General features: G+C 36.3%; 1 protein-coding gene across 1 annotated transcript; it reads left to right on the forward strand.

The window, feature by feature from the left end:
• Positions 1-934: 934 nt before the first annotated feature.
• On the forward strand, positions 935-14,012 carry AMTN (amelotin). The gene is made up of 8 exons (XM_027545403.1): positions 935-998; positions 3,408-3,494; positions 4,473-4,538; positions 5,650-5,739; positions 9,156-9,191; positions 10,854-10,880; positions 12,676-12,940; positions 13,756-14,012. Exons 1-8 carry the CDS (start codon positions 945-947, stop codon positions 13,764-13,766), a joined length of 636 nt encoding a protein of 211 aa, XP_027401204.1. The 5' UTR covers positions 935-944; the 3' UTR covers positions 13,767-14,012.
• The last annotated feature ends 849 nt before the right edge of the window (positions 14,013-14,861 follow it).

Raw genomic sequence — 14,861 nt, forward strand, 5'->3', positions numbered from 1 at the left:
GAAAGAAACCTCAGTGGACCCCTGCATTTTGCCTAGATTACTGTAGCTTTTCCCCCATTTAAAATAAAGTACACCATTCAATGCTTCTGGAGGCAATCTGGCCATTTCCCCCATTATTGAAATTTTAAACATACATATCCTTTAGTACAGTACTTATAAGAAAAATATTTACAAAAAATACTCCCACTTGTGTGAAAAAAATTTATAAGGATGCTGACTGTGCCACTTTTATAATTACAAACTAAAATGAAAATGGATTAACTGTTTACCAAAAGGAAATGGAATATAATACAGCCATTAAATAAATGAAATAAATCTACACCTACTGACAAATAGGTTGCTGATTATTTATAAAGCAAAACAAAGTAAATTGCAGAGAAATATACATAATAGTTCTCATTTTTTAACATAGGCAGCTATATTTTGATGTTTGATTTATGTGCCCATGTACACATGATAAAACAGGTACTCTGGGAAGTCATTTGGGAAGGAGATGGAAGTGAAGAAAGACTGTAACTTTTTATTGTCTGCACTTTTAATTATACAAGGCATGTCTTCCTAAAATACCCTCTATTCAAATGGCAGACATTGGGTAATATGATGTCTGCAGCTAATAACGCACCTAATGAAGTGTTGGGAAATGAAAGAAACCAAATGACTTCACAGACAGCTAAGTCCTGATTGGCCCCTCAGTTGCCAGCCTCCTGGAGTCAAATTTAAATTCTTCCTACACACTCATAGCTCACCTAAGGGTAAAAATTTTCAGCATACAGACTAGAGAAATCACCTCACCTGTACATTTTGCCTAGTGAAGAGAAAGGTAACAGAACTGACCACGTTTCAAAGAGACCACTCATTTTTTTCACGTACCACTTTGTCTCAAAAAAGAAAAAAACGGAGTGAAAGAATAACATTGCTTTGTTGATTCAGGTAGCAATTTGAACATGAAGGCTGCGATTCTACTGTTTTGTCTTCTAGGATCAACGCTGTCATTACCGGTAAGTACACCCTGTTTATTTTATGCACCACCCAGCCTTAACTGCATCTCTAACGGTAGACCTCTCTCTCCCTCTCTGCCAAAACTTCTCTGTTTGTGACCCATTCCCTTAGTTTCCTGTTTTTATTTCCCAAGCTGAAAGATGATAAGCTAATGAAGTATTAGTGTATATTCCAACGTACTTACATTGTATCCACTTTATCATGGTAGAATTTTGATTATTTTTGACAGAGCAATAGGGCAGAAATTAAGAGAAAAAGGGACACGGTGGATTATGTCTGCTCAAATGGCTAATTATTTTACTTCCAAAAAGAAGTTAAGATTTTCTTGCCAACTAATTATTTTTTCATGATTAAAGATGTAAACTACATTTTCTGAGTTTTCTAATTGGAAACACAAAACATCTAAATTATAAAAACTCTAAAAAGTCTACCAAATTGTGCAATAACAAGAGGATATTAGAAGGCAAATAATATTTTTTACTTAGAACATTTCATCACAAAATAAGTTCACATATAACAGGCTTAACAAAAAGAGAACCTAGTATTCAAACGTGTATTCCACTATCCTCCAATATTTTATAGACATAATATGAGTGGTTTGGATTGCTACATAAATTTCCTTTTGTTTGAGATGCTTCAGTGTGGACAATGAGAAAAAAAATTAAGGATATTTACTATGAATTAGCAGAACAAAAATAACATTCTCAATTAGGCTTCAAGCTCACTTAATACTTGCTTACTCATCCATGCAATCAACAAATATTTATTGAAAACTCTCTATATACCAAATAATGTGCTAGATGTTAAAGATAGAATGGTGAGAGAAAAAAAAAAGACATAATCCTTCATGGTGTTTATGAGGACTATTTTTAATGATAAATTATAAATTGTAACCATGATTAGTTCTATGAAGGAGATGAACAGGGTGATCTTCATGGAGGGGATGAAACAAACATAAAAAACAAACCTCCTTCTTATTTCATTCCAAACACACATTGGTCATTCTTTAAAGAAGTCTCCTGTAAAAATTTAATCTTTAAACAAGGTAAATTAGGAAGTTAATTTTTTTAATGTGGATTTTTGCACTTCACTGAATAAATTTGCCAAAAGCTTGTTCTAAGTTGGGTATCTCTTGTGAATTTAAATTACCATATAGTTTGTGAAAACTCAAGACAAAACTTTCTAGAAGCATAGCTATCATTCAAGGTGGACCAAGGAGTAGTGTACAGATTCATGCAGACTGGGAGAGCAGCAAGAATCAGAGGTGTAGGAAGTGTGAGAAGTAACATTAAAATGCCTATTAGGTATCATAGTAGGATTTATCAAATAAAAACTCGGGACACACGGGCAAGGTTTTTTTTTCAATTACTTGTAAATGAATTTGTTGAATTATCATAAAGGTATATGAAATGAATAGATTTGCAAATGTGAACACTTAATGTAGCCTAGCAATTGTTTCAGTAGATCAAAAGTTTGGGAATATGAGCGTACATTAGAGCTGGGACACTTGGATGTTTGGGAGAGTGGTCAGGGTAAGCCTCAAAAAGAAGGTGAACTCAAGCAGGTGAGGGAGTGAGCCAATGTCTGGGGAGAGAGCGTTCCAGGCAGAGGGAACAGGTGGCAGTGAGGTTCTGAGGTAGCATGGGCCCTACTCACCCTCTGTCCCTCCCCACAGCACCCTTCCTGGTCTGGCACTTTCCCTTTCTACAGCTGCCTCTCCTGTCATGCACAAAATGTTCCAGGGAGTTAAAACTGTTTCAAAACACACAGGGGCTAAAGGCAGATTTTTGCATTTTGGGTAAACTTATTACCTCCTGGAAATAAATGGATACAAGACCTCAAACCATTTTTAAGTTGAAATTATACCTCTACAATATTCATTAAATTTTTTTTCCTTGCTCCTACCCCTAGGTGGGGGTGAAATATTCTGTAAGAGGTTTAAATTTAGTTTTCCTTTAAGATTCAACCTTGGCATGACTTTCAGTCAGGAATGGGTAAAGCTGGAAGTTATATTGTTTCTGTCTTAAAACAGGTCATCCAGGAGAAGAGAATTTTTAAAATCTCCTTGTTCATTCTCTTTCTAAACCTTAGTCTTCTTTCAGTTTTTTACAGATCACCTGACATAAGTTTCTTTACTCTGAGGTCTGGTGTCTCAAGCCTGAGCTGGAGGAATGCTCCCTACTGGATAACTTCATCCTACCAAATAATTTAATAATTCTTTGTCTTGTTCCCAGTCAATATGGGGGAGGGAGAGCTGGTCATGACAGGTCCAGTGTGTGTATATAAGGTCTCTTCATTTGGTATTCTGCTAGCTTTCTTTAAGTTCAGACTCAAGGCCAACTGAAAAAGACTTGTGAACACACATGAAAAATGGTAGATGCTGCTTCTTCAAATATTTGTTATCACAGATGCAGCTCAACCCTGCTTTGGTGCTTCCTCCTACCAAGCTTGTTCCAGATCAGGCAACACTGCTAAACCCACAGCAGCCAAGTCAGGTAAGAGTCCTACAATGCTGAACATACGGAGACCAGCAAAGCGAACATGCTAAGGCTGGCGGATTTAAAGTCAAGATTCACCCAAAGTTTCATGACTGAGCAAGAGAGAGAAAAGCCCTATTTGAGGAGAAATAAAAATAAGAAGCATACCTTTTTTATTAATATTTCTTATTTCATTCTTATTATTTCAACACATATTCATTCCTATTCCTTTTGTCTGAGTAATAATTTGGTTCAGCAACCAAATCTAGTCAATTCTGAAACGCAATAGCTACACCTATTGAAAAAGCTTGGTCATCTATGCCTTTGAAGAACTGTGAATTAAGCAAATATGGTACTTGCCAGAACCTACAGGGATTAAGAGGTAATCCATAAAAACAGTTGCAGATTTCCTAGTGGTTTTAACTATTATTGTTGATGAACTGATGTGTTACTGTAAAATCTGTCATTGAAGCATATTTAAATACTTTTGAAAAATGAATGGTCTCCTAGCTACCCTCCCCCTTCTTCCCATCCTCCCTCTGTTCAAAAAGACCTCTTCTTACCTACATCTAGACTTCGTGAAAATGGTACAGTAACACCAGAATAAAGTTTTCATTTTGGTCTATGGACATTAGACAATACTCAAGTCACTAGCTAACCTTCTGTCTTAAGGAACTTGAAGCTAGGAGGACTTTCCTTAAAAAAGAATACAAAACTAGATATGCAAAATTAGTTACTAAAGTGAAAAATTCACAATGAGATAATAAATGAGTAAATTACATATTTTTAAGCTGATAAATACCTTAAACTTGACACATTGCTTGGGTACCTCCAAGGGCCATGGAAGGGGCAATGCTGGTGGGAGGCCCTGAAGCTTTAGCTTCATGGTAAATCCACCTGTGATAGAAGTATATGTTACTTGAGGATATAAACCACTGATGGCATTGTAAAACCAGACAACTTTTTGTCTCACATATTAATTTCAATGCCCTGCAGGTCTTCTCTTCTTTAAGTCTAATTCCTTTGACACATATGCTCACACTGGGGTCAAACTTGCAACTGGTAAGTACCTTTTATATCATTTTAATGTCCATTTTTAAATAAAAATAATACCTCATGTTGAGTGTATATATGGGGTGGGTATCCACAGATGTACACATACATACATTTCACTGTAGATAAACGGAAAGAGAGGTGACAGAAAAAGTCAAAGAGAGATGAATACTATTCAATACAACATTAAAATTTTTCTTATCTTTAAGATTATCTCTAAAGGAATTAATCTAATTCTCAAGTCTTTACTTCTTTAGTTCTCACCTCCTCTCTCAGCTCCCCTTCTCATTCCTCCAGCATATCTTCCTCACGGGGCTTTCCTGGTGGCTCAGACAGAATCTACCTGCAATGCAGGAGACCTAGGTTTGATTCCTGAGGAAGATCCTCTGGAGAAGGGAATGGATACCCACTGCAGTATTCTTGTCTGGAGAATCCCATGGACATAGGTGCCTGGCAGGCCACAGTCCATGGGATCACAAAGAGTCAGACACAACTGAGTGACTAACACTTTCACTTTTTCACATCTTCCTCACAGCCTATACGACATCCAAACACTATGACTGCTATTATCACCCCAACAACAAGAGCAAATGAGAAGGGATGGGAAAAGCTACATTCTTCTCATAGAATGTCTGTATAGTTTAAGGATAAAATAATTAATAAATTTTTTCCCTGCTTAAAGTGGGTTTTTTCCCCAGTGGTCAGATTTAAATGTAGTAGTAGATCATATTCAAGCTACTTTATTTGGACCCTCACAATTTTCATGGGGATATCTATGAAGGAACTCATTTTCTTCATAAGAAAGCTATCAGGAAAATGCCCAGAACTATTGCTGTCATAACCAAAAGGGGAAGGCAAGTATGAGATCATCTAAGTAATCCTCAGGAGAATGGGTTAAATGCCAAAGGAAACCTGAGTGTGAGAAAAGTTAGTCCTGGACTTCACGTTTGTACTAGCAGACTAAACAGGTCTCTGAACTTCATTTGTATACTTAATTCCAAATGCAATGTCATCTACTATAGATTTGCAAAGCAAATCCTCCCTTTTACATCTAGTAAATACAGTTTCATATCCTGGATGTTCAAACTGAAACAACACAATCTTCCTCATTGCCCTACAGCTAAATCCTGCAGCAGGGATGCCATCGGGTACACAGACCCTCCCACTGGCCCTGGGGGGACTGAAGGTACAGCAGCAGCTGCAACCACAAGTAAGTTCAAAGCCTTACTCAGTTTAACACTGGCGTTTCCCCTCAGGTGAAAGCCTAAAGGAGGGGAAAGAATATTTTCAAGGTTCTTGAAAATTTTACCCAGACACTTTGCAGAGGGAGGTCCTATTAAACTTATGACCATCTTTGGCAATTTGGTTCTTGCTGAAACTCCATGAAAACACACTCAGAAAACTGAGCATGCTGCCTCATCACCTCTCAAGAGTACACTTGTAACAGGTAACAGGAAGCGTGAAGAGCTAGGGAAGATTGAGAAGTAAAGAATAAAGCTGGGAATTGAGAGGTATCAGGATTCTTCTCCAGCTTGCTCTGTTTCTATGAAAGACTTTCTGAGTGACCAGAATCATTCCAAAGAAAAGATAAGGGATGGACAAAGCTTATTTCCAGAAAATCTAATCTCCTTTTTGTGCCCCTTTTCCATGCCTCCTTTCAAGTTCCCGAGAATCCTCTAGTTCCTTTTCTTCTCCCGTAATTATTTGCTTTTAGGAAAAAACCCCCCAAAACCTTCTCACACAAAGATTTAAATGACATACTTAGGACACGGCCTCTTTTAGAAATGCTTGCATTTTAACTGCAAAGCCCAAACTTTTCTTCTTGGAATTTCTCTAAATAGTTTAATGACTCTGGAGAAAAATACAGTGATCCTTTATGACTAATTGGTTATTGTTAACTTATTCTCCCTAACACATACCCTCAGTCCCTATCATTCCCACATAGTCTGATTTTTTGTAGAAGCTTTCTTGATTATTACATACACGCTATATGTTAATTACAGAGAATTTAGAAAAAAAGATAAGAAAAGGAAAAACTAAAATTCACTCATAAGCCTACCAGTCAGAATTAAACCCTGTCAGCATTCTAGAGCATGACCTTTCAGTCTTTTTCCTGTGCATATAAGTATAGTTTTTAAAGAAAATATGTTCTTACTATATTTAATGTTCTATAATCTAACTTTTTCACATGATACATTTTGAAAAGACTTTCCTATATTTTGAATATTCACTTATAATATTGTGAATAGCATAATATTGTTTTCAATGACTGCTTAGTATTCCACCATATTGCAAAAATTTGTGTTTTTTCCAAAATTTTTACTTCCATAAATAATACCACAGTGAACATCCTTTAACTAAGTCTTTGACCATATTGGTGATTCTTTCCTTAAGACTAGGAATAGAATTTGTGAGTCCAAAGACATTAAAAAAAGTAAGACTTTTAATATACATTCCCAAAAAGTGAAGCATGACTATATCCTATCTTCCTACCACTATGGACACCCGACTTACAGTAGCAAGCTTGCATTAATTAGTAATTATAATCAAAGCTGAGTTTAATTGACAAAATTACTTTAAGCTGCTCAATTTAAATTCTACATCGTATTCAACCAATGCTTTTCCCTGTATCTTCTTTTGTCCAAGATAACAACACAAAGGACTATACTGCTTAATTTACTCATATTTGTAAAATTCTGTAATGTAACTGTTACGTTTCTTTTTTAATACTGATGTATATATTCGTAGATCAGTCAGTACTTATTTCTTACAGATATATTAGAGCCTTCACTCCAAGTGTTTCCTGTTATTTATATCTTAATAATTAGAGTGATCCTCTGAAAAAGACTAGAGAGAGTTGTTTACTGCGTGACCTTGGTAGAGTCCACCTGCCAACTGCCCCCAGTTTCAGTTTCAATTGCTGCCCTGTTCTAACCTCAAAGTCAGACTTGGTACATCTTCATATTCCCCAAAGAGTATATCCACTGGAGTCCAGGGCAGTAGTGGGCACTGCAGATGGTCTTAAAGATTCGGTAGAGACATTTGACATGCATGGCCCCTTCATCCCATAATATAATTCAGTCCTCATGCTCTGCGGGGCTTCTTCACAGTCTCTAGGCGATACCACCACCAAGGGTCCTCAGACACGCCTTCTCCTGTGCAGGTGCAGCAGCTCTGACCCTGTCTCTCCCTATGCAGAGTACCTTATATCCCCTGCCGGAAACCTGGGCACATGTCCACAGCTCTCATTAGCGAAGCAAGACCAGTGCGGCTAAGAATGAACTCTAGAACCACACAACTTCTGGCCAAATCCTGGCTCTCCACTTACTCCCTATGTGGCTAAGTTACTTAACCCTCTGTGACTCATTTTCTTCATCATTTAAAATAGGAATTAATTAGAACTTTATCACTAGAGCTGTTAGAAGGATTAAGTGAGTAAATCTACATAAAACACTTAGAACAGTACCTATCACATGGTAATCATTCAATACATTTAGCTATTATTTCAAACAAATTCTGTACGAAAAACTAACAACTTCTCTCCTTACTGTTACATCGGTATTACATTAGTTAATTATCTTTCATTATAGTTTTTAGACATCTGTGGTTTCCTCTTTGTATCTTTTTGTTCCTTCTAATTTGCCTTTAAAGAAGAACTTCCCATTTTGTTTTCTCCCAAATCCTTTGTCCCTTTCCTTTGATCCATTTTTTCATTGCCACCCTGAAGACTATTTGTTTATGGTCAGTAGCCAAGGATCTGACTGAGAGTAAGGCTTTTTCCTCAATATTTGTAGTTTTTATCTTTGGGCATTATGGGTATTACTGTACAAACTTCTTGAGAAATAATAAAGGTCTTTTTATAAGACTTTCAAATCTTTTAGGTTGGGTTGTATTAAAAGTCCCATTTTGATAAGTTTTATGACACTGGATTTCTATAGAAATAAAAATAAACCTTAAAACCCTAATTCTTTCTAACAAACCTTAAAGTTAGATCTTAGAGTGCTAGAGCATACCAACACCTCACCCAGAGCTTTCCAGCTACAAATTCACTCCATTCACATAGTCATCAGTGACCATTAGAGTGTTTCTCACTTAGCGCTAAGAACTCTGTTAGGACCAGGGATGTTGAACAATATCATCCATAATTTCCTGCTTGTGCCTCTTTTAATAGCAAAATATCCAGGCAACCATTATGAGACTAACTATATATGCTTTAACAAATCTTGATTATTTTAAAATATCCACTACATGTTTTCATGTATCTTCTGAGATGCCATGTAAAAGAAACATGCATTTTATCATCAGGATTACTTGGAATAATTTTAAGTTTTCAGATACCTTGAGAACAAAATTATTTTCATCCAATTTACTAACTTCTGCCTTTTAAATGTGCCGCCTTAAGCTGGTTTCTAAATCTCTCTGGGCCTAATCTTCTTTTCACAAACTGAATCAGTTCCAATTGCCATCTTTCTCATGAGTCAATATCTATGATTTTAGATGATACATTAAATGGAATATCTATTTAATAAATATTGTGTACTTATTTTGAAAGTTTCAATATTTACTTCATCTGCCAGAATTTAACTTTTAGTATATTTTTACTAAATTTTTCTCTTTTTTTTCCAGATGTTACCAGTTATTGTAGCACACTTTGGAGCCCAGGTAAGATTATTTTATAATATGATTTTATTTTATATCATCTTAGTGTGAAATATTTAATTCTGTATCAATTCACCAGATAGTTGCCAAGCTTCCTATTTACTTTCACTGTATGAACACTACAAATAGGATAATAACAAGAACATTTACTGGGCACTTACTGTGTGCCAGGCACTGTCCTAAACACTTTTTATTGATTATGTGCTATTTCATCTAAGCTTCTAATAATCTTCTATAGTCAAAGTTTTTATTTCCTACGTGAAGATGTTACTAACTAGCTAGTTACTAACTAGCGACACTCACAGTTAGTTGTTCAGTTATATCACACAGTAAATGTCACAGATGAAGCAACCAGTCAATCCTTTAAACCACACTGTCAAGCAAAAAAAAAAAAGAATGAATTAATTAATTAACTGATCTAAAAATTGATGGTGTGGGGGATTTTTTAATCTCAAATTTATTTATTAACTATATGTCTTTTCCCTAAAAATGATAAACTTTCCTCTCTCTCTATTTTTCCTTTGTGAAAGGTAATTCTTGAGATCACTGATACAATTACCAAGAGCCAAGATCAAATATGAGCATCAGATGGCAGGTTTTGCTTCTTCCTTTTTTTAATTGGAAGATAATTGCTTTACAATGCTATGTTGGTTTCTGCTGTACAACAGCGTGAATCAGCTATAAGTTTACATACTTCCCCTCCCTCTTGAGTTTTTACTTCTAAAAGCAGAATCAAATGTAAAATTCACACTAACTCTTAATTCCACATCAGGGAACACATCCCAAGGAAATAATCTGAAATACAGCAAAGGTTTATTTATAAATATATTCATCAAAATATTTTTATAGTAAAGACGAATACTGTGTGTGTGCTCCGTCACTTAGTCGCTTCCAACTCTTCACAACCCCATGGATTGTAGCCTGCCAGGCTCCTCTATCCATGGAATTTTCTAGGCAAGAATACTGGAGTGGTTGCCATTTCTTACTCCAGGTGATCTTCCTGACCCAGGGAAAGAACCCACGACTCTTGGGTCTCCTGCTTTGGCAGGCAGACTTTTTACCATTGCACATTTGGGAAGCCCCCAGAGAAGTATATTAGATGCAACTTAAATTTAAACAGAAGGAAAATTATTATGTAAACTGTACAGCATAAAAGCAAATACTTGTGACCATTCAAAAGTACATTTGCTAAAATTTGTTGGCAACATGGTTAAAGAATTGCTGTGTAGTATTAAAAGAAAAGGTAAGACACAAATTGTGTAAATGATGTGACTTCTATAATATGTAAAAAAGAAATGTTTGAAAAACATCTGGAAGAAAATATATCAACTCTGCATGATGGGATTATTTTTTTTTCTTTATGGCTGTCTGCATTTTCCAAGTTTCCTCTAATGTGTATATATTATCTAATAATAGAAAATAGGTAATTTTTGAAATGCATAAAACCTCCCATCACTCAGATAAAAAATGTTAGCAGTCCAATACCATGTGCTGACTTGAGTTTTGTAATAAAAGTCTCAAAGTCAGTTTAAATTATTGCTGAAAATTAAAATATATATATCTCTTTAAAACCATTTTAAGCTTTTAAATTATGATATATATATATATATTGCCTCAAATATATTAAAATCTATCTAGTAATATGTGTTATTATTTTCCTTTTAGGGTACTATCCTAAGCTCAGAGGAACTGGTAAACAAAAAAAATTAATTCCTAGTATTTCAAGTTCTTTTCACTACTACCACAATGCTGTTTCCTATCCTCATATAACTTTTGACCTCAGCCCCTAAACCTGGTACATGCTGTCATACACTGAACCCTTTTATAGGTCTTCTCATTAGGTTATCTTTTCTCCAGCTAGGGATTCCATCATCCTTCTCCAGCTACTTCTCCACTGATTTGACTTAGCTTTTGTTTTCCACATATTGATGTCAGATTCAGGTCTATCCAGAAAGTCAATGCATATTTTTAAATTTTATTTAAAATCAAATAATGGGGCTGTTTTGCCAACACTGATACATGAACACCCATTTCTACCAGTTACGGACCTGATCCTATAAAACAAGCACCTTGGTGGATTTTTCTTTTTACATATATTGACTTTAATACTCACCAGATTACAAATTAGAGATTTTTAACACAAGTTAACAGAAAAAGACACAGAGGCTAGAAAAACTTAAGCAACATAGGTGCCAAGGTCAATAAAACAGTAGATCTAGATTAAAAACCATTTTTCTATCCACTATTCCAGAGGTTTTCAAGGTTTTTTAGTGAAATGCACAGTAACAGTTATATTTTTCATGTTGCTAAAATATACACATTTTATGAAACAATATTTACCCTTATTATAGAGAGTGCACTGGTAATTTATAGTCTATTATTTTTGCCTTGTTTTTTAATGATGTACCATCTTCTTTATTTCAAGTGCATGGATGTCACCACCCCCAGTTTGAAAACTTCTGTACTTTACTCCTGTCTCTCATCCAGCATAAGCCTAATTCTGGTTTCAGTACCTCATAAATCTAAGACAGTGTTTTCCAAACATCAGTCCTGGACCATCAAACCACGACAATTTGGAGTGCTGGTTAAAAATGCATATATCTGCCTTCCAGGTGGTATTTATGTATACTAACAATTGAGAACCATGCTCAAAGAAACAGACCTGTATCTTAATTATAAGTTCTTAGCCCTTTTTATTCTATGAAAATGCTATCAGAACTGGGAGGTCCCAGAGAACTGGTTTCTGCCTGAGCCCTCTCCAAAACCAGCTGATTTCCAGGTATTTCATCTTAGGAAGAACTTTTCACGGTAATTTTTTCCCAGGGGAAGAACAACAGGTCTAAGTACCAACAACATTCAATACCAATGTGCAAATCACTGACAGTCCACCAGAAAGGAGATCCATTGAGTAACCTCAAAGAATACACCAGTGGCTGAATTGCCAAAAGAAATGTTCTTGACTGAATATTCCAATGCCCTTGAAAAAAATATATCAAAAGAAAGCATAAAAGTCATGAGATAAGAATTGATTAATCTACTTGACTTCATTTTTCCATTGATTTTTAATCTCTTAAATTACTTTTTGAAAAGTCTGGGCAAAGGAGAGACTGTGGTTTAGGTCAATAAGAGAAATATAGCCTGCTGCAATTGTATGGAGTTTCTGTCTTAGTTCTACTTCCAGATACAATTTATGTGAATAAGTGATGCATTGTTCCTTTTCCTGTGACTGACTTGATTCTTGCTTTCCCTTTCTGGGAAAAATGGAGCATAGCAAGGATCCTTAGTAATGAAACCAGCATCAGACTTGGCTCAGGCTAGGGGGCCATTTTCTCTAAGGAATGCCCAATCTTTACCGTTTTTGCTGACTCTACCCTCTTCATCTGTGCATCCTACTCAAACTTGCTGCTCTCAAAGAAGAAAAGGCTAGTTGACCAGCCTTAAAATGTGTTCTTTTGACTTTGTCTTCTATTTCCTTCTCTCATTCCAGCAAGGGACCTCTCAAATCTTAACAGGCCTTATCTTCCATCCCTTGTTCCCTGGAGCCATCCTGCCCACCAGTCAGGCTAATCCAGATGCCCAGAATGGAATCCTTCCTGCAGGACAAGCAGGAGCAAATCCTGCCGCCCAGGGAACCCCAGAGGACCCCTTCTCAACCCCTAGTGGCACAGATGATGACTTTGCATCAACCACACCTGCTGGCATCCAGAGGGGCAGGCCAACCACGGAGGAAACCCCCACAGGATCACCCAAAGGTAGGTTCTCCAAGCCAGGAGGACACCCCAGGGCCATGAACATCATCTGTGGAGTGAGAGAGAAGGGTTCTTTGTCTTGCCTTGACAAATACAGATCCTAATAATATCAGGGAGCCCCTTTATTCACTCACGTTTGATTCCAGCAATAAGGGAATATTTTTCCAGGATTACTATCCATACTGGGGCTTCCCTGATAGCTCAGTTGATAAAGAATCCACCTGCAATGCAGGAGACCCCGGTTTGATTCCTGGGTCGGGAAGATACACTGGAGAAGGGATAGACTACCAACTCCATTATTCTTGGGCTTCCTATTGAATATACCCCAAAAGAAAACATTTAATTGCTGACATAATATACTTTCCATGTTGGGTCAGGGCTGAAAATATTTGAAACTAGATGGTGCACTCCCTTTCCCATCCCCCATACACCCCCTCAAACACACACAGGACACAGTTAATCAATCAAGATACTCTTTCCCACTCACTCATCACGGATGAGACCCAGGACCTTCCTAACGTAAGGTGGCAAGCTGCTCTTAGTAATAGACTAGAGTTAGCACAATAGATGAACTCACGTGCCTTTCCCTTCAGATGAAACTTAAGAAATATTGTAAGAAATAAGCTCTCCTAGCATTAACAAACAGATAATCATTTAATCTGTGAGGATGTATAGACCCAAATGTTCCAAATATCCAAAGAGACAAAAGAATGATTTGTTACTGATACTCTCACCCCAAGAAATTTTCATCTCAAGTAAAAACATTTAAATGTAACATGCTTATACCTACATTTAAAAAGAGGTTTTTTTTCTTCCAGGAATTCAGTAAGCTGTCTCAATTTTTTTCAACTGAACCATCTCAAATGTGTTGACACATGAGAATCTTTTTCATTGGTCATATTATTGAATAGATTAAGACATACTGGACAGTATCAGAAGAAATTAATTCTTAGCTTATTTTAACATTTTTCTTGAAATTTCAGAAAATATACACTTCCTGGAGAATACTGACTTCTGAAAAAAATACTAATGAAATGCATAAATGTGTCTTTCAAATATAATATTATGCCACCTTGGACCCAGAAGATATGTATATTAAAAATATACTTTTAAACTGACTCTTTGTCTTCTCTGTGGGAGTGAAAACAAGTCTGACCATTTCAGAAACTGCATTACCTCAGACACTTAGATGATATTCTTGTCTAGACTGTCTTTGGAAGCAGGAAACGCAGCAGTCATGGGAGTGGACACCAAGCCATGTAAGAACAAGTTCTAATCTTCTTAAAATCACCTTATGACTCACTCTTTCCCAGAAGAGCCACAAATTTAATTTTCAATAAGCAAATTAATTGCAAAGCAAAGAAAATTACACGTGCATCTAAAATAGGCAGTGGAAGCCAAGAATTATAAGTCATATTGTCTGTCCTCAAGTTGCTTATAATACAGAGCTAGTGATTATGGCATTTAATGTTTAATTTGTTATGTCTGATATTGAGGAATGACACTGATAAAATATCTGCTAAAGAGCTGGAGGAATCATGCTTCCTGACTTCAGATGATACTACAAAGCTACAGTAATAAAAACAGATGACACTGGAACAAAAACAGATACATAGATCAATAGAATGGATAGAAAGGCCAGAAATAACCCATACACTTATGGCCAATTAATCTAAAACAAAGGAGGCAGGAATATACAATGAACAAACATCTCTTCAACAAGCAGTACTGGAGAAACTGGACAGCTACATGTAGAAGAATGAAATTAGAACATTCTCTAACACCATATACAAATATAAACTCAAAATGAATTAAAGACCTAAGTGTAGGGCTTCCCTGGTGATCCAGAGGTTCAGAGTCCGCCTGCCAATGCAGAGGTCACAGGTTCAATCCCTGGTCTGGGAAGATTCCACATACCGCAGGG

Source organism: Bos indicus x Bos taurus, chromosome 6 (assembly GCF_003369695.1).
Source record: "Bos indicus x Bos taurus breed Angus x Brahman F1 hybrid chromosome 6, Bos_hybrid_MaternalHap_v2.0, whole genome shotgun sequence".
NCBI lineage: Eukaryota > Metazoa > Chordata > Mammalia > Artiodactyla > Bovidae > Bos > Bos indicus x Bos taurus.